Genomic DNA, 26,380 nt, shown 5'->3' on the forward strand with positions numbered 1-26,380 from the left:
GAGAAAATTGATACCGAAAATTTATTGGACCTTAAGTCATTCAAAATTCAAAGTATAACCAAAAAAAAAAAACAGAGACCACCAAATTCAAATTCAAATAATATGGCAGATGACATTCAAACAATTTTAACATCCCTGCAACAAAATTCTTATATCCGCTGCGTAGTTGCCAATAATTGACAGCAAACCACCAAATATTGTATGTTACACTGACGAACAAATTGAAGACATGAGAAATTGCATGACAAATGACAGTGTGATTGGCATCGACAGGACATTCAATCTAGGGCCTTGTTTTCTCACAACTCTGGTTTATCAAAATTTCAATTTGATAAGAAAAGGTTCCTCAACCTCCCCAGTTATGCTTGGGCCTGTTTTCATCCATTGGAATGGACAGTTCTCAACATACTGTGAATTTTTCTCGAAAATAAGATCAGCTTTAGGCTTTCGATTTCCTGTTGAAAAAATTGTATTTGGCACTGATGAGGAACAAGCTATGGTTAATGCAGTCAAAACTATCTTTCCAAATTCTGAGCACATTTTATGTACTAGACATTTAAAAGAAAATGCTCAAAGAAACATGCTTAACCAAAAAATTTCTGAAAAAAATAGAAGTCAGGTTATTTCTGCGGTATTTGGACCAAATGGTTTACTTTACTCTGGTTCGCGAATGGAATTTTTAGAAAAAGAGAAAGAAATTTTCGAACAATTTAATGACTTAGGATTAAGTATTTAGAAGAAAAACTTAATCCAACAATTAGACAAAAGATTTCCCTCCCACGACTTAAAAATTCAATTATCCCACCAGACTGGAAAAATAACAACTGTGAATCAATGAATCATAAAATTAAAGATTTGGGGGACTGGAGCATTTCAAAAGTTCCAGAACTGGTAGAACGCCTCCAAAATATCCATGAAAGCCAACTTTTGGAAATCCGTGGTGCCCTTCATGGTAGAGGAAATCATGAATTAGCAGATAGAGCAAAAATTCTTAGGGTCACTCATGAGTTTTGGCTAAGGATGGACCGTCGAAAGAAATTCTTCTATAAATTCATAAAATTTAGGCCTCGTGTAAACACGGTCGAGTCTTCAGATGGCCTGCTAGAAATACCTACATGTACTTCTTCTCGGCTGGCTAAAAAACCGAGACAAGTCAAACGTATAAGAAATACTAAAACTCTGTCAATGAACAAGCGCCGTAAGATTTAGTATGACGGCTGACCTTGAAATGACCTAAGGGGTAGGAAAAGATTTTTGGGTTTTGTTTTTTTTTTGGTCATTTTTTTTTATTTCTCTCCCGCTTAGACAGGACCGAGTGAATAAAGAAATGATCTTTTTGGAGTAATAATTTAAGATAGGATAATTTTGGGGATTTTTTTGGGGTGTCATTTTCCTTATTTCTCTCCCGCTTAAACGGGACTGAGTGAATTAAGAGGTTGAATTGGAGGGGTTTTTCTTTTATATTTAATTTATAATGTTTATTTATTTATTTATTTTTTAAATTGTCCTTTAGTAGAACCACGTCCACGCCGTAGGACCTGGGAACACAAAATGTGTGGCTAGGAGTTCTACATCTTTTCATATGATGATATTATAAGATAAATAAATCGGAAATTTATTTTAATTTTTGGTTTCTGCTTTTTTTTTCATCAGTTTCAAGATAAAAATATTTAATTTGAATTTATATTCAATATTCAAAAGCTTCATTTCCAAATAATTCTTATATATTTCATAGTAATTGAATGAGGCATAATGATTTGATTTATGTATTCAATTCAATTTGGCGTTTTGTTGTGGCATTTTTTTTTATTTTTTTTTTTACAAATTTTACTGAAATTATGGCTTTACAACAAGGAGGCCTCCACGTGGCTAGAGCTACAAACGTGGAAATTACGGATAAATGAAAATTCATAATTTCCACATGGCTAACGTCCTTTCTTATGAATGTTTCATGCTATCATTTTATTTAAACTGTAACAACTAGAACACAGTAAATTTGTTAAAATCCCGATGTATATTATTTAAAATCAACTATATTTTCTATATAGGATTATGCATGTATAATACTTTATGATTACTATAATTGTATCATTCGTTCCTAAATTTCACAACAATGTTATAGATTGTATATTTCATTTAAAGACATTAATTCGAGTTTTAATCTAAATCGTTTGTATCAAATATTGACTATCTAAATAAATAAGTTCAAGTTTATGAAAAGACAAATAAATCCAACGATGTGTGTAGAGGTCTGTGTGCTACAAGTAAGCTTGTTATGTAACTGTCAATATCCGGGTACCAGACATACAAAAGGTGTGAACGTAACAGGTGTGTTAATTAATTATCAATGCCAACCCTCATGTGCGTGTATACACAACGATGGGAAAGTGTTTAAGTTGGGGACTAACACTCACCTAAACATCCCCCCCCACCACCTTACATTTACATTGATTTTGATCATAAACACACAAGAAATCATGTACTGATTGACAGTTTGTGTACACCTGTTTCTGTCACATTGGACAACGGGGGTTGATAGCAATTATATGTTATGCATCAGTTCACTTTATCAGTCACAAATATTTTATTCTGGTTAATTTTTTGTTTTGTTTTTTTTTAAATATTGGGACTAGTCATAGTCATCAATAATATGCACCAGTATGTTTAAAGGCCGAACATTTTACAAACGTCCCCTTTTTTACCTGTACAAACTTCAAAATGATGCCACTTGTCAATCAAGTTTGAAACAATAGCACCCAGTTTGATTAACGTGATTGTCCGAGCGTGATCTTGCCAGGTCCGCGGATTTCTGTTTACTAGCAATTAACAACGTTATCTTTTATATCTTCCGTCATGAATTCATTCATTCATTCATTCATTCTTTATTTCTTTAAGCTTTGCAGCTCATCAGATTTTACAAATTAAACATATTAAAGTACAGAAGTGGGTATTTTACAGGAGCCCCTATTACATTGTACATACATAAATATGAAAAATTGACATAAGTAAAGGCGAAAAAAATCAAAAAAGAACAACATCTACACTTAATTACATATATCGTTTCTTAATTTCATACTATAATAAATGTATTTGCCGAGGTTACACATATCTTTAAAATTTTCGTTATTAAACAATTGCAACAGCTTGAACATCGATGGTTTGTCATAAAAATACTTTTTAATGTATTTTTGACGGTATTTAATATATACTGGACACACTAAAATAAAATGGAATTCATCTTCAACATAATTTTTACATGAAAAGCAGTTCCTTTGGGCTCTTTGTGTATTATTGTACCTTCCAGTTTCGATAGCTAAACGATGAGAGGACAATCTTAATTTTGATATACACTGTTGAAATTTTACAGGGACTGACTTTCTCAGGTAATATTGAAGATAAAATCCATCCACTAAATATTTATAAAAATGACATTTCTGCGAATTTTCTATTTTACCAAAAATATCTTGTTTAGCCAAGTCTACGATTCGTTGATTTATGACTTTTAGAGTTAGTGAATCAATTGTTTGTTTATTCCAAACTTCATTGAACCCAATTTCATTTAAAATTTTCTTTACATCAGAGGCCCAATTTTTGTGTCCATGTAATTCGCAGTTAATGTACATTTCTTCGTAACACTTTTGTATAATACAATTATTACTACATAACACATCGTTCCAAAATTTTAAAATTGAACAAAACCTTTTTGTAATAAGAGGTATTCTACCTAACTCTGCATACACAGCAGCATTAAATGAAGACCTTTTCACACCCAGGGTTTGCTTACAAAAATCAAGGTGCAGTTTTTCAACATTGTTACCTTTATGAGAGCCCCAAATTTCTGAAGCATAATTAATAATGCCACCAACATAACAGTCAAAAAGCGATAATAATGTTTCATGATTAAGTATCATGCCTCTAATATTTTTCCTAAACGCAAACATTGCCTTTCTACCCTGGTCAGATAATTGCTTTTCAGCTTTTGTAAATTTAGTATTGTACTGGAATATTATTCCCAAATAAGTAAATTGTTCCACGATTTCTAATACGTCATTACCAATACACCATTTTTCATTACACTTGATTTTGCCCTTATTTCTAAAAACTACAATTTTTGATTTTTCAACATTTATACACAAGTTCCAAGTTTTGCAATAATGTGACAGTTCATTTAAAAGTAGTTGTAGACCTTCAACAGATTCAGAGAAAAGTACCATGTCATCTGCATACATTAGTAGAAACAGATTTAATGATAATAATTCGTGCGGTATGCATCCAGATTTTAAAAAATTCATTTCAAAATCATTTACATATAGATTAAACAAAATTGGAGATAACACTTCACCTTGCATAAGACCAACATTGTTACAAAAATAATCGCTTAAGTGCCCATTCACGACAACACAAGATTTAACATCATTATATAAAGCTTTAATAACATTTAATTAAAGGGGGGAATTGAAAATTGATTTTTAAACATTACCAGTATTAAAATTGATTATGAAAAATAATTATTCAGTGATTAAAAATACGCACAATTTATATTTGAATTATGTTGAATGTGTGTGACCTAATAAATTCCACGAAAATGCATGGACAGCTCCAAAACATATAAAATTTTCTTTTTACAACAAACGTACAATATGCTACTAAAGCTATATTTACTGGTAAGAAGTTGGTGTATGTAAACGTCACTCCATGGAAAAAGAACTCCATTAATTGTCGACGTATAATGGCTGTCTTTACATTCCACATTCTTACTGATTCTGACTAATTCTTTATTTCCTGTGTATTAATTTGCTTCCTGTGTATAGCGATTAACAACGTTCACGACCACAGGTAGACTGCAAGCCCCGTAGGCTTTCACACCTCCAATAATTAAGCCCCGCCCTCACCTGAGATTTACGGGTACGGCATGTTTCGCACCTATACATGTTTCGCGCTGAGATGGTTCGCACCTATTCTGTTTCGCGCTGAGATGGTTCGCACCTCGATGTTTCGCACCTCCCTCGGAAAAGCGTTCGAATACATTCTTAATCTTTATGAAACATATACATGTAAATGTGAAGTATTTACGAAATGAAAATACTTAAGGGGTTTTTTTAAAAATATTTTTTAAGTGTCTGTATATGGCACAATATATTCAATTAACAGATTAATTAATGTTATAATTAATAGAACAGAAATACCAGCGATAATTCGAAGACCATGCTAATTATTCTCTGAAATCACACCACAATTAGTTCATATAATTATTTGTACAACCAATTACGTCAATATGAATTATCAAGGTGCTCACAGCTTCATTAAGCAGCTCCTGGCATTGCCATTCCTCCCATGGAATCTCGTTGAGGATGTCTTCCGAGTGATGGAGGAACGAGCCCCCGCCAACCTCCAGCCACTCACGCAGTACGTCAGGGACCAGTGGATCCAAAATCCAGTTTTCCCCATCCGCTCCTGGAGTGTCTACCAGTTCGCCATCAGAACGAACAACGACGTAGAAGGTAATTTAAATAAAGAGAATTTCGCGTATACTAGATATTTGATTTGACATTAGTATGTAATGAGTAAACATTGAGTATGAATCGATATGATTATTCATTTCTTATAATTAATGTTATCTTTTACAGGTTGGCACAACAGAATTAACTCTAAGGCAAGAGGTCTATCATTGTCCTTCTACCTGCTGGTCCCCCTTCTTCAGAGAGAGGCTGACATTGTCAAAACCAGGATTGCTGCATCGGATCTAGAGCGCGACGTCAGAAGAACCAGCCACCTGACGCAGCAGAAAATCACAGCAGCAGCAGACCGCTACATGGCTCAGGAAATCTCATCTGGAGCGTACTTGAAGATTTGTGGATCTATTGATGCTGCTCCGTACGAGTGATATTTCGGTTGTGGTAGTGATACTGGATGGACCGATTGACTCTGTGATATGATTTCTTCGTTGTTGTGATAATATATAACTAATGTGGTTTTGCCGTGTGACTAAAAACATTTGTGTCTGGTGAATTTGTATGTGTGATATTAGCGATTACATGTAATACAGTTGACAAAAATGTTTTCTTTGTTTAAAAATGTGATTTTGTTGACATAAAAAGAATTGAAATAAAGTAGAAATTGCGATCAAATTTTTTGTTTTAATGGGAAAAACATTAAGTTGGTGTTTCGTATATGAATATTTGGTCACTAAAGTATGATTTCTATTAAAGCATTATCATGAATTCATGAATATATGAGAATGGAAAATATCAAACAATATCACGTATAACTTTCATTCAAGAGTAGTAAAAATGATATTTAATTATAGTGGATGCAAGGGCGGTAATGTAAAGCCTTTAAAAGCATAAAAGTTATTTAATTTAATTATCCCCACCTGTAGATCTGTTGGAATTAATTACATGCAATATAACACTCCTATAAAACTACAGGTAAATCTCAATTAATTGACAGACGGGCTATAATTGTTATCACAACACAATTAATACCCCTTGTTCTGTGTTCTGAACCTAGAACGGCCATGGTTGCAAAGGCTTCATAAAAAACAACGAAGACGGTATCCTGGCGGTGCATATACAAATACAAACACCGCTCAGTGTTTTTTATAACTTATTTCAATAGTTATATAGGTTTTAATTAATTTCAGAAGAATAATAACACTAGAAAAATATCTTAATACAGTAAGATATTTCGCTCTGAGAGAGAGGCGAATCATCTCAGCGCGAAACAGAATAGGTGCGAACCATCCCGGATTCAGATTTACCACCCGTAAATGTTCGGCCTTTAAATGTTCAACAGAAAAAGTTCAATAAAGTCATAATATGCATGTCGTTAAAATGTAGACCCATGCTTTGAACTCCTTAGACGGAATTAAAATACCACAAGAACCACTCGCTTTAAGCTATCTATACGAGGATGATTAGTTTTAAGTCTTTAAAAATTTGCCCCATTTATAGTCAACATCCCAACGCTTTGATGGAATATTAAACATTGGTAAAATAAATAATTGTGTAAAGCAATTAATTAGCATGTACCTCAACAGACACTATTTAATTCAGATAGTTAACACGTTTTAATTAATCCTTGCTTTCTCTATTAGAACCGTTCACTGACAATGACAATGAACTTTATTCTCATAACTGAATTTACAGTGTAGATAAAATACTTATGTACAGTATGTAAAACTACAATATATATAATAGATGAAAATCATTGGTACAGGCATGAAAAAGGGTTAACAGATATAATTTAACCAAGAGAGCTAACTCTCTCAAATATAGTATCTAATAGTTTACAAATATTGGTAAGTTGGTTTATGTATGTGACATTATTTTACATTTGGATTTGTTATGAAATAATTCGGTAAACATATAACCCTTGAATTGGATATATATATACATCAATACATTTGAAAAGGTAGTGAAATTCATCCCCAATTTCATTGCAGGCACATAATTTAAAAACTCTCTTTTCTCTAGGAATATTAAAACATGCATCTACCTATCTCAGTTGGTAATTTAGCATTACCAGTTCTGAAATTACAATATTTCATGCATATATATACCGGTATATATAGTTTTGTTGGCAAAGTCAATGATTACTTTTAAAAATCTAGTGATTTTTTAAAAATCGTATAATTTAAACCTTTTGGAGAATTATGTACCTCGCTGTATCATGATTGCTTAAATTGCCATGGTGTAATAAAATATTGTATACTTTAGATTTTAACCAAGGTATGTTTATTGTGTTTTGATACCATATATATATATATATATATATATATATATATATATATATATATATATATATATATTACATATATATATATATATATATATATATATATATATATATATATATATATATATATATATATATATATATATATATATGTGTGTGTGTGTGTGTGTGTGTGTGTGTGTGTCAATCCACATTGATTTAAAGTTTTCTTAATGGCTTCGCACCATGGGTTATTAAAATTATTCAATACATTAAAAAGATTTGTGACAATTTTGAGTTCTGGAAATTAACTATAATTCACCCAAGAAGGAAATCGTTCTAACTTTAATTAATTGTTAAGGGGTACCGGTATCTTCCAAGATCCCCATATACCATAAAGTTTGGTGTTGAGGTTCTCAGGTTCATTATATGAATGTTAAATTTATCGAGGAGATTGGTGTTATGAAAACATGTTTGCACCTATATTAATATTGTATCATAATATACAATACTATACAGAACAATATCATGATACAATATCATATAAAATATCAAAAAAAATTATACAATATCATATCGTATCATATAACTTTTAATATAACATATGATATCATATTGTATCATATTAAACAATAGTGTTTCATATCACACAATACATTATCATAGGAATCATGTTATATCATTTAAAGGACATATCGCATGTTTCTAAAGTATGAGACATTTTATATTTTTTGGCTTCATTGTATCTAGTAATTACTTCTAACAGTTTGTTAACGGTATAAAAGCAGTAATTGGCCATAATATCAATTTAAATTATAGCCCCGATCGTTTAAAAACTCGTTAATTAGATAGCGTGTCACGTGGTACAGTGACGTCACATGCGACCTTCTTCGAACAGCTGATTGTAAGCAAATTGTTGGATTAGCATTTTCTTCTTTAAATTTTGACATTTATTCACCATGTAAGTTGTTGTTTTTTTTTTTACATGCTGACTAAATTAAAAGAATCTTATTATTTAATCGTACATGTTTGAGCCACCAGTACGGATAAAAAAATATAATATTGCCGAAGAAGTGACTATAAAATCGGCAATAACGATCAAATCGATCGACGTGTAAACATTGTAAACACAACTTAGTAAAGATTTTAGCTCAAATAAATCGGTTAAAGGTTTTCATTATATTAAAATCTACATCAGTCTTGTTTTTTGGCGTTCCTTACCACTCGGAATGTTTTTTATCGTAAAACTGTGGTGCACAAGAAATTTGTTTCTTCGGCCGTAACTGGTCACAACTTTCTAATTAAGGTTGTTTACTCCATATTACACTGTATTAATATATATTATAAAAGTAGGCAAGAACTTTTTCCTTATTTATTGTTTTTTTTTCTGTAAGATCCCATCTCTGTATTTTTTTTTATCCATTTACGTATATATGTATATCGACAAACTTTGTCTATTTCTCGCGTAAACATTCCATATGGACAACTCGTTCATTGACTTTTCCCACAAAAAAAAAACTCACAGAAATCTCACCCACCGTACTTAAATTATGATTTCTGCAGAGGTGAGCTATGAATGAAGAAATCATTTATACTAAACCAACGCATACATGAACGTATAGTAAGAAAACAGCTAATGAAGCGAGGTGGTATCCAAAATGGCGTCCTCTCTTGTTATTTGTGTCCGATGAACTTGCGTTTTGTACACAGCCCCCTGTGCTTAAACTTCTATTTTTTCTCTTTGAAAAATAAATACGATTTATTTATGAAACTATAATTACAAAAATATACCATATAATTAATAATATATGTATTGAATGTTTATTTATAAATCCTCTCGTGGACAGATAGACCCCTATTTGTCGCAAGATTTCCGCATACTTTCGTAAGGGAAACTTAAAAAAACAACAGTCCAAATCCCCATTTTTGACGACTAGAACACCCGTAGGAGGCACAAAACACCATCATGTCCCGTTAATTTAATAGGTGATAATTAGTTTAATTGTCGTTTAAATCTAATTCAATCACAAAGATGGCTAACAGCACATTCTCGCTCGAGGTCGCACATGACGTCACACATCATGGCGGGTAGATCGAGAGAGAAAATATGCATATCGCGACATTTGAATTTCATCGCTTTCAAACTCACAAATTAGCCGGATTATTTTATGAAAACGATAATTAACTTCATTTTTAATGAGTATAGAATGATTTAATTTAAAAAAATTCCGAAAATTGAAAAACATGCGATACATGTATGTCCTTTAACAACAACTACATCTTTCTATCAGACAGGTTTAAGTGAGGTATGCGATTTCTTTAGCATCCTTGATAATGGAGATCAGGCTCTGCATCCGAAGCAACCTCTGCGTTTCATTTATAATATAGTTAAATCAAATATGCAAGCTATCATCTATAAAACATGTGACCTGTTCCAAAAAACTACACCTCATCCAGCATCCGTAACCTATGGCTCAGATTCAGCATTCAAGCCTGTCAGGTGCATCAGTATCATAAAACGCACCATCCATGGAAGTCTGGTGAAGTTAGGACAAGTAATAACTAAGATATCATCATCAGAGGGCACCTGTTTCAAAAACTTTAACCAGCTCCAAAAACCTTAACCTCCTCCAGCATCCGAAACCTATGGCTCAGATTCAGCATTCAAGCCTGTCAGGTGCATCAGTATCATAAGACGCACCAACCATACAAGTTTGGGGAAGAAATGACCAGTAGTAACTAAGATATTATCATCAGAGGGCACCTGCAACAAAAACTTTAACCAGCTCTTAAAACCTTAACCACCTCCAGCATCCAAAACCTATGGCTCAGATTCAGCATTCAAGCCTGTCAGGTGCATCAGTATCATAAGACGCACCAACCATACAAGTTTGGTGAAGAAAGGACCAGTAGTAACTAAGATATATTTTTTAGCATCCTTGTTATGTTGATCAAGCTCTGCATCTGAAGCTTCCTCTACGACTCATTCATATTACAGTTTAATCAACTATGCAAGTTTGAAATAGAACTATTATCTATGTAACATGTGACCTGTTAAAAAAAACTTAACCTTATCCATCACCCGTAACCTATGGCTCAGACTCAGCATTCAAGCCTGTCAGGTGCATCAGCATCATAAAACGCACCATCCATGGAAGTCTGGTGTAGTTAGGACAAGTAATAACTAAGATATCATCATCAGATGGCACCTGTTTCAAAAACTTTAACCAGCTCTTAAAACCTTAACCTCCTCCAGCATCCGAAACCTGTGGCTCAGAGTCAGCATTCAAGCCGTTCAGGTGCATCAGTATCATAAGACGCACCAACCATACAAGTTTGGGGAAGAAATGACCAGTAGTAACTAAGATATTATCATCAGAGGGCACCTGCAACAAAAACTTTAACCAGCTCTTAAAACCTTAACCACCTCCAGCATCTGAAACCTATGGCACAGATTCAGCATTCAAGCCTGTCAAGTGCATCAGTGTCATAAGACGCACCAACCATACAAGTTTGGTGAAGAAAGGACCAGTAGTAACTAAGATATTATCATCAGAGGGCACCTGCAACAAAAACTTTAACCAGCTCTTAAAACCTTAACCACCTTCAGCATCCGAAACCTATAGCTCAGATTCAGCATTCAAGCCTGTCTGGTGCATCAGTATCATAAGACACACCATCCATGCAAGTTTGGTGAAGTTAGGACCAGGAGTAACTTAGATATTGCTATCAAAGGGCACCTGCAACAAAAACATTAACCTGCTCCAAAAACCTTAACCAACTTCAGCATCTGAAATTTAGGACCCAGATTCAGCATCCAAGTCTTTCATGTCTATAAGTAGGTCCCGATGCATCATCCATGCAAGTTTGGTAAAGATAGGACAAGTAATAGCTCAGACACAGGACCTGCAACAAAAACTTTAACCAGGTCCGGAAGCCGACGCCGGTGGAATAGCAAAAGCTCCCCTTGACTTCGTCTCGGTAAGCTAAAAAAAACCTACCGTATCCAGTGAAATGGGGTACCCTATATGCAATATTTTGCCTAAAAATGACTGAAAAGCAGGTATTTTTTTCATGAATTATCGAAAATCAAAATCCTAGCAATATGCACACCTTTTATATATGTATAATTGATCTGCAAAAGAACAACTTCCTATCTTGAAAACTGTAGGAGGAGTTATCCGTACAATGAGGGAACCTTTTTGGCAGCCGCCCGCCCGGCCGCCATTTTCACCATTTCAATAACCAGATTTTTCCGTTGGGAAACCCGGTTAAAAATGAATTACGAAGAGCATTGGTTTGTGTCACTAAAGAATAAATCTCCGAAATATGAAAACTCTACTGCCTACGGTTAATCTATCAAAACTGTTTGACAAGGTAATTACTATCGGGCCCGATATTTCTTGACATGAATGTAAGCGATATGCTTTAAAATGAAGAAAAATCGACGTCATTTGAATGTTTTACTACGGGAAGATTTTACTTGGAATAAAAGAGATGAGATGGACGTACGGGCGCGCCAACGCGCTGAATACAATTAGCCTTCATTTTAATTTTATGTAATACCTGATATTCCGTATTTGGGATTGGTCGTATATTTAACAAACACAAGTTATATGTATAATATTTTGCATTAATTTCAATTTTATCACATGCAATAAGTGTGATGTTGCATATCTGTGATTAGTCGTATACTTTACAAATACATGTTCAAGTATTATAATTACTTTTTGAAGAAAAATTGACTATAAATGATTGCATATTTAATAAGATATCAATTTTATATAAGAATCGAAGACTTATATAGGGGTCTAGCTACCTAGTTTCTTATATTTCATACATGGATACACCTTAGTTTAAAATGCGATTAAATTTGCTGACTAAAATTAACAAACTTTTCTAATTTTCGTGCAAAAATTCAGAGGTTCGGAAAAATTAATTAAATTGCTTTTTAATCTAGATTTGTTTTAATGATAATCCTTGAATTTACATTCAGGGATTTACACTAGTGCTTCTGGTGACCGTTTCAATAACAATTCGTAGATCGTTAACGTACGAGTACACTTACGATTTCCGGACGTGCACGTATCCAAGCGTTTCACTAAACTTATCGTAAACGTAGCACTTACGATTTGCAAGTTACGTCCAACTTTGCGGAACTTTTCAGTCAACGTAGGTATTTTCTACACAAATCAGACGTAAACAATCTTTGACAGACGATACGACCCGCGAAATGGACGACAATTTTCGCAAAGCGAACTGGACCGAGGAGTCCATCAGTATACTGGTGGATCTTGTTACAGATCCCGAGCGATGGGCTGTAATTCGAGGGAGGGATAATGCGGATTTCAATTACAGATCCTCTCGGTATTCATTTAATGTAATATAATATTGTTGAATGAAAGAAAGAAGGAGAAAAATCACCTTAAAGAAACATCAGCTATCTCTTGTACGTTCATAGCGTGGAAGCCCTTCCGACAAACGTACTCTGGTTCATTGTTCTTGGGTGCTATGATAGGAATCAAAGTTCCATCAACAGCACGGAGGACGTTTTATACTTTTTTTAAAGCTAGTTACTTAGTGTTGTGTTATGTGGGATTTACTATATATATTTTTACGAAATTTTGCATGATATTGAAAATGTTCTTTTATTTGAAAAGGTACTATATCGTTGGCGAAATCGTATCTAGCCCTACTTGAATATCTCTCTCTCTCTCTCTCTCTCTCTCTCTCTCTCTCTCTCTCTGCATACCTAATAATAGAGCGAACATTGTCAACTTGATGTGTAATAAAAAAAAAGGTTGAACAAATTAAAAGTATATATATAGATTTTTTGATGAGTGAAACTATGTCTTTGACTGCATGTTGTATTTTCCCTTCGTGTGTACATATATCATTCATGAATAAAATGAAATATATAACGGCAGATAACTCTAAATATACACTGTTCAAGTCGGACTCGGCCTTCAGTAAAATTATTTACCTGTGTACAAGCTGACAGTACATGGCTCTTTGGGTGTCCGGTTCAACGTCCTCTCTGACGCTCTGACGAGATCTATGAGACGGAAAAGAAATTCCCTGGGCATTCGATTACGCTCTATCACCTCAGTGTCGTTCAGGAAGTCTAGGGGGTTAGTCCTGTCTCTAAAACTCGTTCTCTTCACTACGTCGTCTGCTATAAACACGGCGGCCATTTTTATTTGTATACGTGCACGTAAATCGTTTTAAGAGTGCCTCGGACTAGTACTGCTCGTAGACTTAAGAGCAACTTCCATCGTAACTCGCAACTCTTAGTAAAATGCACTTACGTGCTACGTTCACTTTTACGTCTACGTTTACGATCTACGATACGTTAGTGAAACGGTCGCCTGTTTATAAGTGTAACTTGCCCGAGGATCAAGTAAAACACGGTTTAAAAGTTATAGAAATTTAATTGTGATTAAACAGCAATATAACTATAAATATGAACTGGTATATCTCTTGGAACTCTTGGTTGGTAAATGATTAAAGCAGCAAATAAATATAACACGGGTGTATTTTTAAAAAAAAGGGGGGTGGGGGATGTCGACTGGCACCCAATGTACGTATATAGATTTAGTAATTAATATTCCGTAAATGTTTGGTGTCTGTATAACTGTTTCCCAAACTTACATTTTGTTCAGTTCTGCTGGTTACTGCTAACTCTCTGTAGCCTACCGCTCGTTCTCTCCCTCTCTGTTAGATCCGCCTGCTATATATACTCTTCCTTGTCACCAATGTAAATAGTGACGTAGTATCCAAAACTACTGACTTTGGTGACTTTTACCAAACTCCCATAACCGGAAGTTCAGAGTTACCAATGTTTATGCGGTGCATGGAAAACTATTTTACGAGAAATTACGTTTGGTATGGGATGCCATCGATAATAAAACAGCATGGGGAAATATATGAATAACTAAGTTATGGTTAGCAGGTATGATTTGTTTACCAAGTCGAAATAAGCGCTATTTAATGACATTTCTTATTCACCACATCACCAATCTGTAGCAATCGCCAACAAGTGCACAAACAATATCGCCAATTCAAATTATCAACAATCACCAACACGTTGTTGTAATTGATGTACCGTTTAATTAATGAATACATGTATTCAACTACAAATCATCTGCAACACAGCATTCAAAAATTGCGCTTAGTATTTCGGTAACACAAGGGGAGTAAGGAAAAAAGAACGATAACTCTAAACCCATGTATTACACTATCCCCCTCCAACAAAAAATGTTCGCCCTCGAACACGATTAATATTATACTTCCAACCAAGATATGAAATTACACAAGATATACAAATTAAGACAACATTCAGATATACAACAATGAATAATACTCAATTAGAGAATAGCATGACAATTATAACACTATATGAAAGTCTCACTCTCAACTCTAATATCCCTGAAATGAAACGATATTCTCACATGTATACCAAGATAAATATACTTACACACTCATGGAACTACATATTATATATGAAAAATATCCAATGCAATAATGCAAAGAAGAATACAACATATACATTTTATATACACATTAATTAAGACAGTTTATATACATCTTCTATGAGTCGTCTCACTCCAGGGTGATGGTTTGCTTTGTGGTCACTTGTGTAGATACATCTCGCTTCAGTGAAGGAAGGTGGTTTCCCGACTCCTCGGTTTGAGTGGCGGACTCCATGATGACTCTGTAATGCGGATCAGGCCATATCGTGCTAGTCAACCGGTAAGTTCTTCCATCCGGAAAACGTAGCTCCTCCATCTTGGTAACGTAACAAGAAGAGGATGGTATCCAGGTAACAGAGCGACCAGCTGATCTACGTGCTTCTTTGTTAGCCCTCCTCAGCATGTTAGCAACAAAAGTGTTCTCAATCCCACTCGGAGCTCCAGCAAAGAATAACCGTGGATCCTTGGATAAGTCCAGTGATGATTTACCAAGATCCGAGCCCTGGCATGAATGAAGAACATAATCTGTTGCTGGAGGACAGGTTTCTACTGATGTCGAACCGGATGTCGCAAGAGGAGCAGATGACCCAGAGAGCACAGAATCCTTCAATGGAGACACCAAGGGAAAGTCAGCTCCTAAACTGGCAATAAAAGAGCTGGTGGCTGACATAACTGTAGAAGAAGCAGAAACAAGATTCATTGCAGACTCATCAAAAGGCGCAAAAACAGAAGCCACAGGGAAAGCAACATTCTCTTGTGGAACGCCAGCCGTCTCAGATGGAACAGCCACTTCATTCCTCACGGATGAAACACTGGTGGATGCAGGTGGAACAACAGGAAACACAGGTGGTTGCGGATGAAAAAGCATGGCTCTTTACTGGAGGAAGATCACTCACTGTAGGACCTGACCGCACAACTTTCCTGGGTGGCTCGAATGTCACTGGCTCATCATCTAACCCATACAAGTTTACTAAAGATGGACTCCCGTGCAGCGATATTGACAGTGTCGGGCTCCTTAGAGGTGAGATGTCATTGGTGCAATTGCTATTTCTGGTTGTTTGTCCCATTTCTTTACATGATTGTGTTCTCGTAGATAACTGTTGAGTGGAATGCTGTTTTGCCTTTGGTGACGGGTACCTGGAAATTTTCCGAGGTTTATAGAGGAGAGTTGGACTGGTGGAACTTCGTTTTTCTTTTCTCGAATGGATAGTGTAACACACCTTGGTTCCTGGATGTCGTTGATCAAAATGACGTGTCATCAGGTACTTACGGGAACTTGGGAGATCATAACTGCATGTGTTGCATCTAATTATATCTCCGTGGACATCTTGGTGTTGGCGAATCATCTGTTTACGTGATGGATACGATTTATCACAAATTTGACAATCCCACCTGCAATCAATAAAATTAGTTTTGGTAATTGACCTGTCTGCATGTATAATCATAGTCTAGTTTAAAAACAATCTTCATTCAGGAACTATATCTTATATTTTTGCATGTCTCTTGTTAAATTTCAGATAATCAATAACAGTTGGCTACCAGTCTGGTGGGGACTCAAGAGATTGAACCTAGATCAGGTACAAGGCCAGGAACAGGGTCAGGATTTACTTTTTCCCATAATGAAAGAGATTTTAAAATTACTGCATTTTTATATCAGAATTTATTGCTGCTGCTCTGTCTGTCATACTTCAGTTCCTCTTCTCTTTTTCTTCTATCCGGCTAAAATAAAAAATATCTCTTCGAATACCTTAATTTATCATTTGGGTTGATCAGGCCCACTGGATAAATTAATTTCAACAAAGTGACGTGTAGCCTCATGCACTCTAACCCATTGAAATAGTACGATATTATCAGACCCTTACACTCTGACCTATATTTTCATGTACTATCCCACAAATTCAATAATAAAAACAACAACAAAAGAGAAACAGCATTCACTTTTATTCCCGCATACCGGAACTGAATTTTATGAGAGACCAGCTTACTGGGGTTTATACCATTTTGCTGTTCTTCTGCCATTGTATGGTAGAAGACGATCTATATGATATATTTTTGCAACTGAGTTCCTTGACCGTTTTATCCGATATGTTGAATCGTCAATTTTCTTCATGACTACATATGGTCCTTTCCATCTGTAGGATAACTTCTGGCATACCCCAACATTTCTTGAAGTATCATGAAGCCATACTGCCTGTCCTTCTTTGTAACACTTTTTCTTTGCTCCAATGTCATAATGTTTCTTTTGGTACAATGTGCTTCGCTTTAAATTCTCCCTCCCCAGTTTATGAATTTGGTGTAGTTTCTTTTTCAGGGTTGTAACATAATTTTCTCCATCCACATCACCAGCATTGCTATTCACAGGTTCTGGTATAACAGCTCTGAGAGGAATGGTAATTTCCCGACCTAGCATCATTGCATTTGGCGTTTGCCCAGTGCTAGAATGTACTGATGAACGGTAAGCCATTAATACTTGCGGAAGGAAAACATCCCATTGATCTTGATTTTTGTGACAGAATGTTGATAACATATCACCCAAGGTTCTGTTAAATCTTTCGACATTCCCATTTGATTGTGGATGATAACTTGTTGTTCTTGTTTTCTGAATTTGAAAAAGACTGCACATTTCCTGGAAGAGTTTAGATTCAAAATTTCTACCCTGGTCGGAATGGATTTGTAAAGGGGCTCCAAAATGACAAACAATTGTATCAACAAATGCTCTGGCAATAGTAGTTGCTTCTTGGTCTGGAAGGGCAACTGCCTCTGTCCATTTTGTAAAACAGTCTACCATAACTAGAACATACTTGTTTCCTTTTCGAGTTAATGGTAAGGGACCAAGGATATCAACAGCAACTCTTTCCATTGGTTCTCCAACATGGTACAAGCCAAGTGGGGCATGATTTTTCTTTTTGGACTGTTTCCGGGCTGCACAATTGTCACAAGATAGACAGTAATCTATTACATAATCTTTCATTGATGGCCAGTAAAATCCTTGCTTGAGCCTCTCTAATGTCTTTTCAGTTCCAAGATGTCCAGCAGAGGGAATATCATGATGATAATGAAGAACTTCTTGCTGCAATGAATTGGGAACAATCAACTGATTCCAGGATGAAATACAATCATCATCTTCCCATCTACGGTAGAGAATGCCAGACACAATACTTAATCTGTCCCACTGTCGCCATAATGTTTTTAGGCTGGCAGACTTGTTGGATATAGTTTGCCAAGGAGGTCTGGAACCTTCCTCTTTTGCAACTAAAATTGGACCAACATTAAGATTTGAGCAACTGTTTTTGCCTGATATCTGCTGGATTCCACCCATGTAACTGTGACTGCAATTCTCGCAATCCTGAATTCTGAAGCTCCTGAGCTGCTTGTCCTCTAGTAACTACTCTTACAATTATATCACTTTTGTTATGGGTAGGTGTTTGTTCCTGTACATCCTTATCCTGTCTTGCACAAACCTTGCAAGGATGCCTAGACAAAGCATCAGCATTGGTATGCTTCCTACCAGGACGGTGAGTAATGGTGAGATTGTAATTACCTAATTCTTGGAGCCACCGTGCTAATTGTCCAGTAGGGTTCTTTAAATTCTTGAACCAACTTACTGCTGAGTTGTCAGTACGAAGAATTACTTCTTGGCCATACAGATATGAATGAAAATGTTTAAGAGCATTGACAACTGCTAAAACTTCTTTCCTTGTTACACAATATGACTGCTCATACTTGTTCATACGTTTACTCATATAGGCGATGACATGTTCCTGACCATTTTGTTCCTGTGATAAGACGGCACCTGTTGCTAGATTTAAAGCATCTGTGTCAAGGATGAAGGATTCCCAGGAAGAGGATATGCAAGAAGAGGAGATGACATCAGAGAGTTTTTAAGGGAATTGAATACCTTTTGACAGTCCTCATTCCAAGTAAACTTAGAGTTTTTCTCACATAGTTTATGAAGGGGCCTGGCAATGTTAGCAAAACCTGAAACAAATCGCCTATAATAGGAACAACGACCTAAAAAGGATCTCACTTCTTTGACTGTCTTTGGCACAGGCCAAATTCTTACTGCTTCTGTTTTGTCTGGATCTGTGTGAACACCCTTATCAGACACAACATGACCAAGAAACTTCACTGATTTCTGAAATAAATTGCATTTTGATGGTTTTAACTTTAGATTAGCATTCTTTAATCTTTGAAAAATATGCTCTAATCTTTTAAGACACTCAGTAAAAGATGGTCCAGGCACAATAATGTCGTCCATATATAGCAAGCATTCCTCCCATTGTAGTCCCCGCAACACATCTTCTAGGAGCCGACTGAGAGTACTAGGACTATTGCACAGGCCCAAAGGCATTACTTTAAAATGGAAAAGGCCAAGACTTGTAGAGAAGGCAGTCTTTTCCTTATGCTCCTCTGCCATTCCTATCTGCCAGAATCCTGAGTTGAGGTCCATGGAGCTAAACCACTTGGAGTTAGCCAAGGCATCCAAACAATCATCCACTCGAGGGAGAGGGTAGGCATCCTTTATAGTCACATCATTCAGTTTCCTGTAGTCCACGCAAAATCTTGTTGAACCATCTTTCTTTGGGACAAGGACTATTGCACTGGACCAAGCACTCCGAGATGGCTCGATTATACCATTGTCCAGCATTTTCTGAACTTCCTCTTGTTCTGTTTTCTTTTTACCTATGGGAAGCCTCCGAGGTTGAGTTCTGATAGGGGCTGCATTTCCCGTTTCGATCCTATGCTCTACTCTATGAGTTCTGCCAATATCTTGATTATTCTTTGAAAAGACATCCTGGTACTGCCATAGTAAATCTTTCAGCTCTTCTTTCTCTACCTCTGTCAAGTGCCCAGAACTCCTACAGAACAGATCTTCCAGATGTTTTGGAAATTCCTTGCCATCCTTTTCTGGTTCCTTTATTATTGCACATCTCTGAGTCTCCTGAATTTCCTCTACCAAAGATCTACAAGTACCAAGATTAGTGTTTGGATACAACTTTATTTCTTCATTACAATAATTTACAATATTTGCTGCATGACAGTTTGATTTAGAGTCAATAACTACAGGAGTTAATGTTATGCCTTTCTTCTCCATCAGTTTGATGGATGGTTCCATAAGGGCTGTGTTGGAAAGACGATGAGCATTTGGGATGTCAACTGGAATCATCATTTGAGAACAGGGAGGAATTGTGACGGCTTCACTAACGTGCACTCTGCAGACCATTGCAGCTTGACCTCCTGTCCAACAGTCTATTGTATCATTACCTATGGATATTTGTAGATTTTGAAAGTCAATTTTGTGAACATATCTCAATAAGAAATCTTGACCTAAAATAGCATCTTGTGAAATGTCACACACAAGGGCTGGGATCATGTACGTGTCCTCTTTCAACTTTATACCTAGATCCATACTTCCATGGATCGTCAGATTGTTGCCATTCACATCCCTCAGGCTACGTGATACCGCACTCAGTGGAAAGTCTTTGGTCTGGAGAGATTGATGAAGCTTGGCTGAAATCAGTGTTGATGTAGACCCACTGTCAACCAGGGCTGGGATTCATAAAGATACTTAAACAGTACTTAAGTGTAAGAAAATACTTAAACTCATAAAAAATACTTAAGTTACGCTAAGAATTTGTTTTTAACTTAAGTTCTATTCATAAAACAACTTATGCCTAAGAAAAATCTTAAGCAATACTTAAATCTAAGAGTCCTCTTGAGTTGTCTTAAAGTTCTAAGAAAAACTTCAGTTCAAAATCAAAATGGCTGCCATCGGAGCACAAAGAAGATGTTTTCGAAAAAGAAAAGACTGTTTGGCAGAGTACAGTGACGCTGAACTAGTTGAAAGGTATAGATTTGATTCCGCTGGTATCCACTTTTTAGAGGGGATGATTGGAAATGAACTTATGAGTGGTTCACGAAGAAACTGTGCAATTTCTCCACTGCAGAAAATTTTACAAACACTGAGATTTCTAGCCACCGGGAAAATGCAGTTGTGCAATGGAGACGACATGGGTGTCTCGCAGCCCACCGTTACTAGGGCAATTACTGCCACTCTTAGAAGTCTCTCTTCTCCACAAATTTGTGCCCAGTTTATAAAATTCCAACTTAATGTTCACGAAATTCGCAAAAATCAAGAAGAGTTCTTCAAAATCGCCGGATTTCCTGGAATTGTCGGGGCCATCGATGGCACACATGTACAAATTATCGCTCCTTCTGACTACGAAAACGAGTATGTCAACAGACATCATTACCACAGCATTAACACACAGGTCGTCTTTGATCCATTCCACAAGATAATTGATGTCGTAGCGAAATGGCCAGGGTCAACACATGACTCAAGGATCTTGAACGAGAGTGGACTCAAGTCATTGTTTGACCAGAACAGAATCCCTCTTCACACGCATTTGCTAGGGGACAGCGGGTATCCTTCAAAGAGATGGCTCCTAACTCCATTTTTGCGACCAAACCAAGGTTGTCAAACAAACTACAACAGGTACGTTTCCCATTTCACATAATTCTCTGTCAGGTACAAGCTAAGATATGTCTTATATATTATACATCAATCCTATCCATACATGATACAACCAACACGGAAAAAAAGGAGCAAATAAAATGGCCATGACCGTTCTACTTTCATTTTCCTGATAAGCGCCCTCTGGAGACAGCAGTGCTAAATATATTACATAACATTGGGCGGATCAACGAATTTCATTCCACCAAAATTTTATTTCATTCAAAACTGTCGTTGTACAGAATATAACAGGATGATATGGCATTTTGTTGGTTGATCTAGATCACTGTTTCACCCCTCTCTCCTCTCTCTCTCTCCTCTCTCACTCTGGTGGGAGTGGGGGGGGGTTAATATTGTTTGGTTAATTTGGTTTTTGAATCATTAAAAAAAAAATTTTCTTGTGTAATTTCAATATAAATATATAAAAATATGCTTATGCTATCATCAAATATTCTGTCTTTATTAGTACTCATATATAGCCTACTTATAAATTGAAAAGTGCATGTACATAATTGCAACATGCATATAAAAGTTATAATATCTTTATTGGGGAAAATCTGTTATGAAACACAATAAACTACCAGAATTTGTTTTTTGACAGCTGGATCAGCTAATGAGGTATAGGCCCAATGCAACTATATTGACAAATGAATCTTTTATTATTTATTCACACAACAGGACAAGAGACTGGTTAGAGAAACTGGGGAAGGATGAGCGAGAACAACTCTTAACTGAATCTAGAAAAGAGGGACGTGACATTCACCAACAGTTCAAAAACAGAATTAAAGAAATTAAACTTAAACGCCAGGAGCAGTTAGCCCTAAAACGTGCTGAATTAGAACGACTTGAAAAAGTCAGACTCCAGAGGGATGAATCCCTTACAAATCTCATCTGTTTTTATGGACTATGGCAATCGGCCTCTCAGGTAGATGAGGGACTTGAGAGACTGCCAAATGATGTGGAAAAAAGAAAAGCTCTGGAATCCCAACTGAAATTTCGAAAAACTGTTTTGAAACAGAAACATGCAATTAAGGGGTTATTTAACTTTTCCAGAAAGTTGCCAACAGGAAAATATGAGAAGTTCACTCTAACAGAACTGAAAGACAATTTATTAACACTAGTTCACTGCACTTTAGCCACACCAACACACGAAATTGCATCTGAGGGAATTCCTCTGTTAGTGAACAAGAAAATTGAACACAAATTTTCTGATGGTGTTGTTTACAAAGGCAACGTTATATCAGTTGTACCCGGATTTCCCCACTGGTACAATGTTCAGTATGAAAATGACAGTGCAGTGTATGCCTATAATCTGTTTGAGGATTATAAGAATGGTGATCTGAAAATTATCATTGACAGTTAAAACATGGATTGTATGTTGTAAATATAGTTGTACATATTCTTCCCAACATATTTTAAGTTTTTGTAGATAAAAACCTGGAAGAATGCAAGATAAAAATTATCTTTGTAAGACTTTTAAATCAAATTAAGATTCTCAACTTAAAAAACTATTTATTATTTGATTTGAGTTAGTTGAATTCCAGTTTCTTTGCAATGTTTGCAATTGCATGTACCTGTCACGAAAAATGGTAGTTGCAATTTCCAATACTTAGTCAAAATGTTAATTCATTTTTAAATTGTTCCTCCAATTCAAGCTTAAAATCCTCGTTTTATACCATGACCCCAAAATAACAAATTACTTTGCATGCAGATCATTTTTTAGTCATTAACTTTCATTTTTTGCAACAATTGTTTCTTATTGAGTGAAATTTGAAAAGATTTTTCAATTTTTAATTATATGTGCCAAGTAACTTTTGTTTTATCCATGATTTCTTTTTATTTTCAGTGTTTGTCGATCACATTGAAAACTGTTCACACTGATCTCAAAGGTCATTCTGGAAATTAAATTAACATTTGGTGAGTGGATTTAGTATTTTTTATCAGAAAAAATGTCGAAGAACAGATAAATGTAGAAATGAATTGTCAAAAAATTAAAATCTGTTCAGTTTTTATGTTGGGACACTTTATTTTGATAAACGGGGGAAATGCACTTTTTAGCTCCCAGGGGGATACCGTAGAAAATCGTCAATAAAACACTCATTTTAAGATGTATTTTTTTTTATTCTTTTAAAATTACAATGTTTAAACATTAAACTAGCAAATACAAATGTAAAAAATCCCCAGGTATGATTTTGAATTTTGGTCTGGCATTGCTAATATTGGGTGTGTTTTAGCTAAGTCGGATAGTGTGAGTACATGGAGAAAGTAGTGCCCTAGATTATTAATGTTATGCAGAAATAACAGCTGATTGCACAAACCGTGTTATATAAGGGACCATATTTGCAAATGTTATGTAACTATCGAAATTAAACATTTTGGAATATATTTGTGATTATTTATCATTCTAACAAATATAGAGCTTAGTGGAAAAAAGAAGAAGTTTGGAACGTACGTTAAATCTACTGTAAGCTTTATGTAACCGATCAAATTTATAGCACTGTGTAGAACAAACACCGACTGACCTGTGCCAGAAACTGTCCTCCTATAACACGAAATCTTGCTCTTGGAGTTTGAAAAAATGTTGTGCCATTTTTTCTCAACTTCAGCGGGTGTCCTGCTGGGCCCAACTCCCATCGCGCACAACTTCTGCGATACCTCGCCCCATGCTTTTGTCTTCATGTCAGAAGTTAAGGAAGGACTAAGCTTTCCCCGTAAAATATGCTTGTAGTCATCGACAAGTGATGCTAATGCTAACGATTCGTCAGAGGTCCAGTTTGGCTTCCTTTTCTGTTTCCCTTCCATTTTGTTACAAACAGACGACTTTGTTTACATTCGTCTGCAGTGTTACGTAACACAACAAAATTAACCTCCTTTCCAAGAGAGCGCTCTTTGTTACTATGACGCCGAACTTAAGTACGAAGATTTTCTTAGATCTGTACTTAGTTAAGAACGATGCTTAGTATTTTTATGAATTTGTTCTTAAGTTTTTTTCTTAACTAAGAATTTATTTAGCACTTAGGTGCATTTTTTAAGAAAAATCTTAGAGTCTTTATGAATCCCGGCCCAGGAATGTAACCACTTTACCCCCAATAGACCCTTCTACATAAAACCTGTTATCCCATATACCTAAGCTTTTGCTAGATAATCCCAGTCGCTCATCAGCATGCTCTTGTCTATCCACCACAGGTCCTTTTCCTTCCATCCCCTCATGGCCTACTGAGAGGACGGTCTCCCGTTTCCCTGGGAACCTTCCTGATATCTTGGTGCTTGGTATGCTCTTTGAGGAGGAGGCAGATATCTGTGGTCATTTCTCATGTTTGGACCCCTTCTATTCCTTGGGCAGTCCCTATAAAAATGGTCTGGCTGCTTACATAAGAAACATGATCTGTCGTTTGAGGTTTTATTCTTTTCTAGTTTTTTGATTCTTTCGATCAACTCATTAAACATTTTCTGAATTTCATTGTCCCGTATTGCTGATGTAGTTTCCTGGGTAACTGCTCGGATATTGGGCTTCTTCAGGGTTTGATCCCCCAGTATTCCCTCGAACCTCTCAATTATGTCTACTGCATCTGATACTGTTTTGCAGTTCCTGTCAATGCACCTGCATTTCATTTCTAGCGTGATTGTCTTTTATAGTTGGTTTAAGGCCAAAGCCTCCTGAGCTACCGAGCCTAGGCCAACATACGCCCTTTGAGCCATTTGCCTAAGATCATCCCCCAGTGCCGCTATAGATTCCCCAGGCTGCCTTTTCCTAGATTCAAATCGTGCAAGCCATCTATTTTGTTGTCTTAGACTACCGAACCTCTGGCTTAATTTCATTACAAGCAGATCGTACTTCTGTCTTTCTGATGCTGTTAAACTCATAAGAAATGTGCGTGCTGCACCTCTTAGACTAGCAGATAAAGCAAGAACTTTTTCTCTTTCATTCCAGTTTCCAAGCTCAGCGCATACCTGGAAATGACACTGGTACTCATCCCAATCATCGGTGCCATCATATATTTCTGGTTTCAAGGAAGGTGGGCGTCTGCAAGTGACAGGTGAAAAAGGAGCCATTAATCTATCAACGTAGTCACCTTCATGCTCATCAGTAACATCCCCTTGACCCACATGAATGTCAGATTTTGAAATTTGTTCATCATGCTGCAGTTGCCCGTCATCAACTCTGGAATCAAACTGTACCTCTAAATCTGGAGAGTCTGTCATGTTTTACGTTGGGCTATTGATGTTTGGTTTTTTTTTTTGGTTTTTTTTTAATTATTATTATTATTCGACAATAAAAAGTTAGTTGATTGATTGATTGATTTTATTTTTGAGTACGGAACGTGAAGTTCGATCGCTGGACCCTGTTGTCTTTCTTTCAGGATTCCATCGCTGCCACCAAAAATTGTAACGTGCCCGAGGATCAAGTAAAACACGGTTTATAAGTAATAGAAATTTAATTGTGATTAAACAGCAATATAATTATAAATATGAACTGGTATATCTCTTGGAACTCTTGGTTGGTAAATGATTAAAGCAGCAAATAAATATAACACGGGTGTATTTTAAAAAAAAGGGGGTGGGGGATGTCGACTGGCACCCAACGTACGTATATAGATTTAGTAATTAATATTCCGTAAATGTTTGGTGTCTGTATAACTGTTTCCCAAACTTACATTTTGTTCAGTTCTGTTGGTTA

The 26,380-nt window shown here is 35.9% G+C and overlaps 1 protein-coding gene and 1 long non-coding RNA gene across 3 annotated transcripts; both read left to right on the top strand.

Moving 5' to 3' along the window:
• The first annotated feature begins 4,793 nt into the window (after positions 1-4,793).
• On the top strand, positions 4,794-6,095 carry LOC136270016 (uncharacterized). The gene is made up of 2 exons (XM_066066209.1): positions 4,794-5,501; positions 5,628-6,095. The coding sequence occupies exons 1-2, from the start codon at positions 5,276-5,278 to the stop codon at positions 5,882-5,884; spliced, it is 483 nt and encodes a 160-aa protein (XP_065922281.1). The 5' UTR covers positions 4,794-5,275; the 3' UTR covers positions 5,885-6,095.
• A 9,938-nt stretch (positions 6,096-16,033) lies between these two features.
• Positions 16,034-25,948, top strand: LOC136270019 (uncharacterized). Of its 2 annotated transcripts, XR_010707647.1 has the most exons (4): positions 16,034-16,450; positions 16,706-16,765; positions 17,500-17,643; positions 25,634-25,948. It is a non-coding gene; the product is annotated as an uncharacterized lncRNA (long non-coding RNA). The 2 variants fall into 2 exon arrangements; XR_010707648.1 differs by lacking the exon at positions 17,500-17,643 and having other exon boundaries at positions 16,706-16,784.
• The last annotated feature ends 432 nt before the right edge of the window (positions 25,949-26,380 follow it).

Source organism: Magallana gigas, chromosome 7 (assembly GCF_963853765.1).
Source record: "Magallana gigas chromosome 7, xbMagGiga1.1, whole genome shotgun sequence".
Classification (NCBI taxonomy): Eukaryota; Metazoa; Mollusca; class Bivalvia; order Ostreida; family Ostreidae; genus Magallana; species Magallana gigas.

Excerpts from the sequence above, each read along its gene's own strand:
- LOC136270016 (XM_066066209.1), top strand. The coding sequence starts at position 5,276 with ATGAATTATCAAGGTGCTCACAGCTTCATTAAGCAGCTCCTGGCATTG. Across the intron at positions 5,502-5,627 it reads AACGAACAACGACGTAGAAG|GTTGGCACAACAGAATTAAC; the intron begins GTAATTTAAATA and ends TATCTTTTACAG.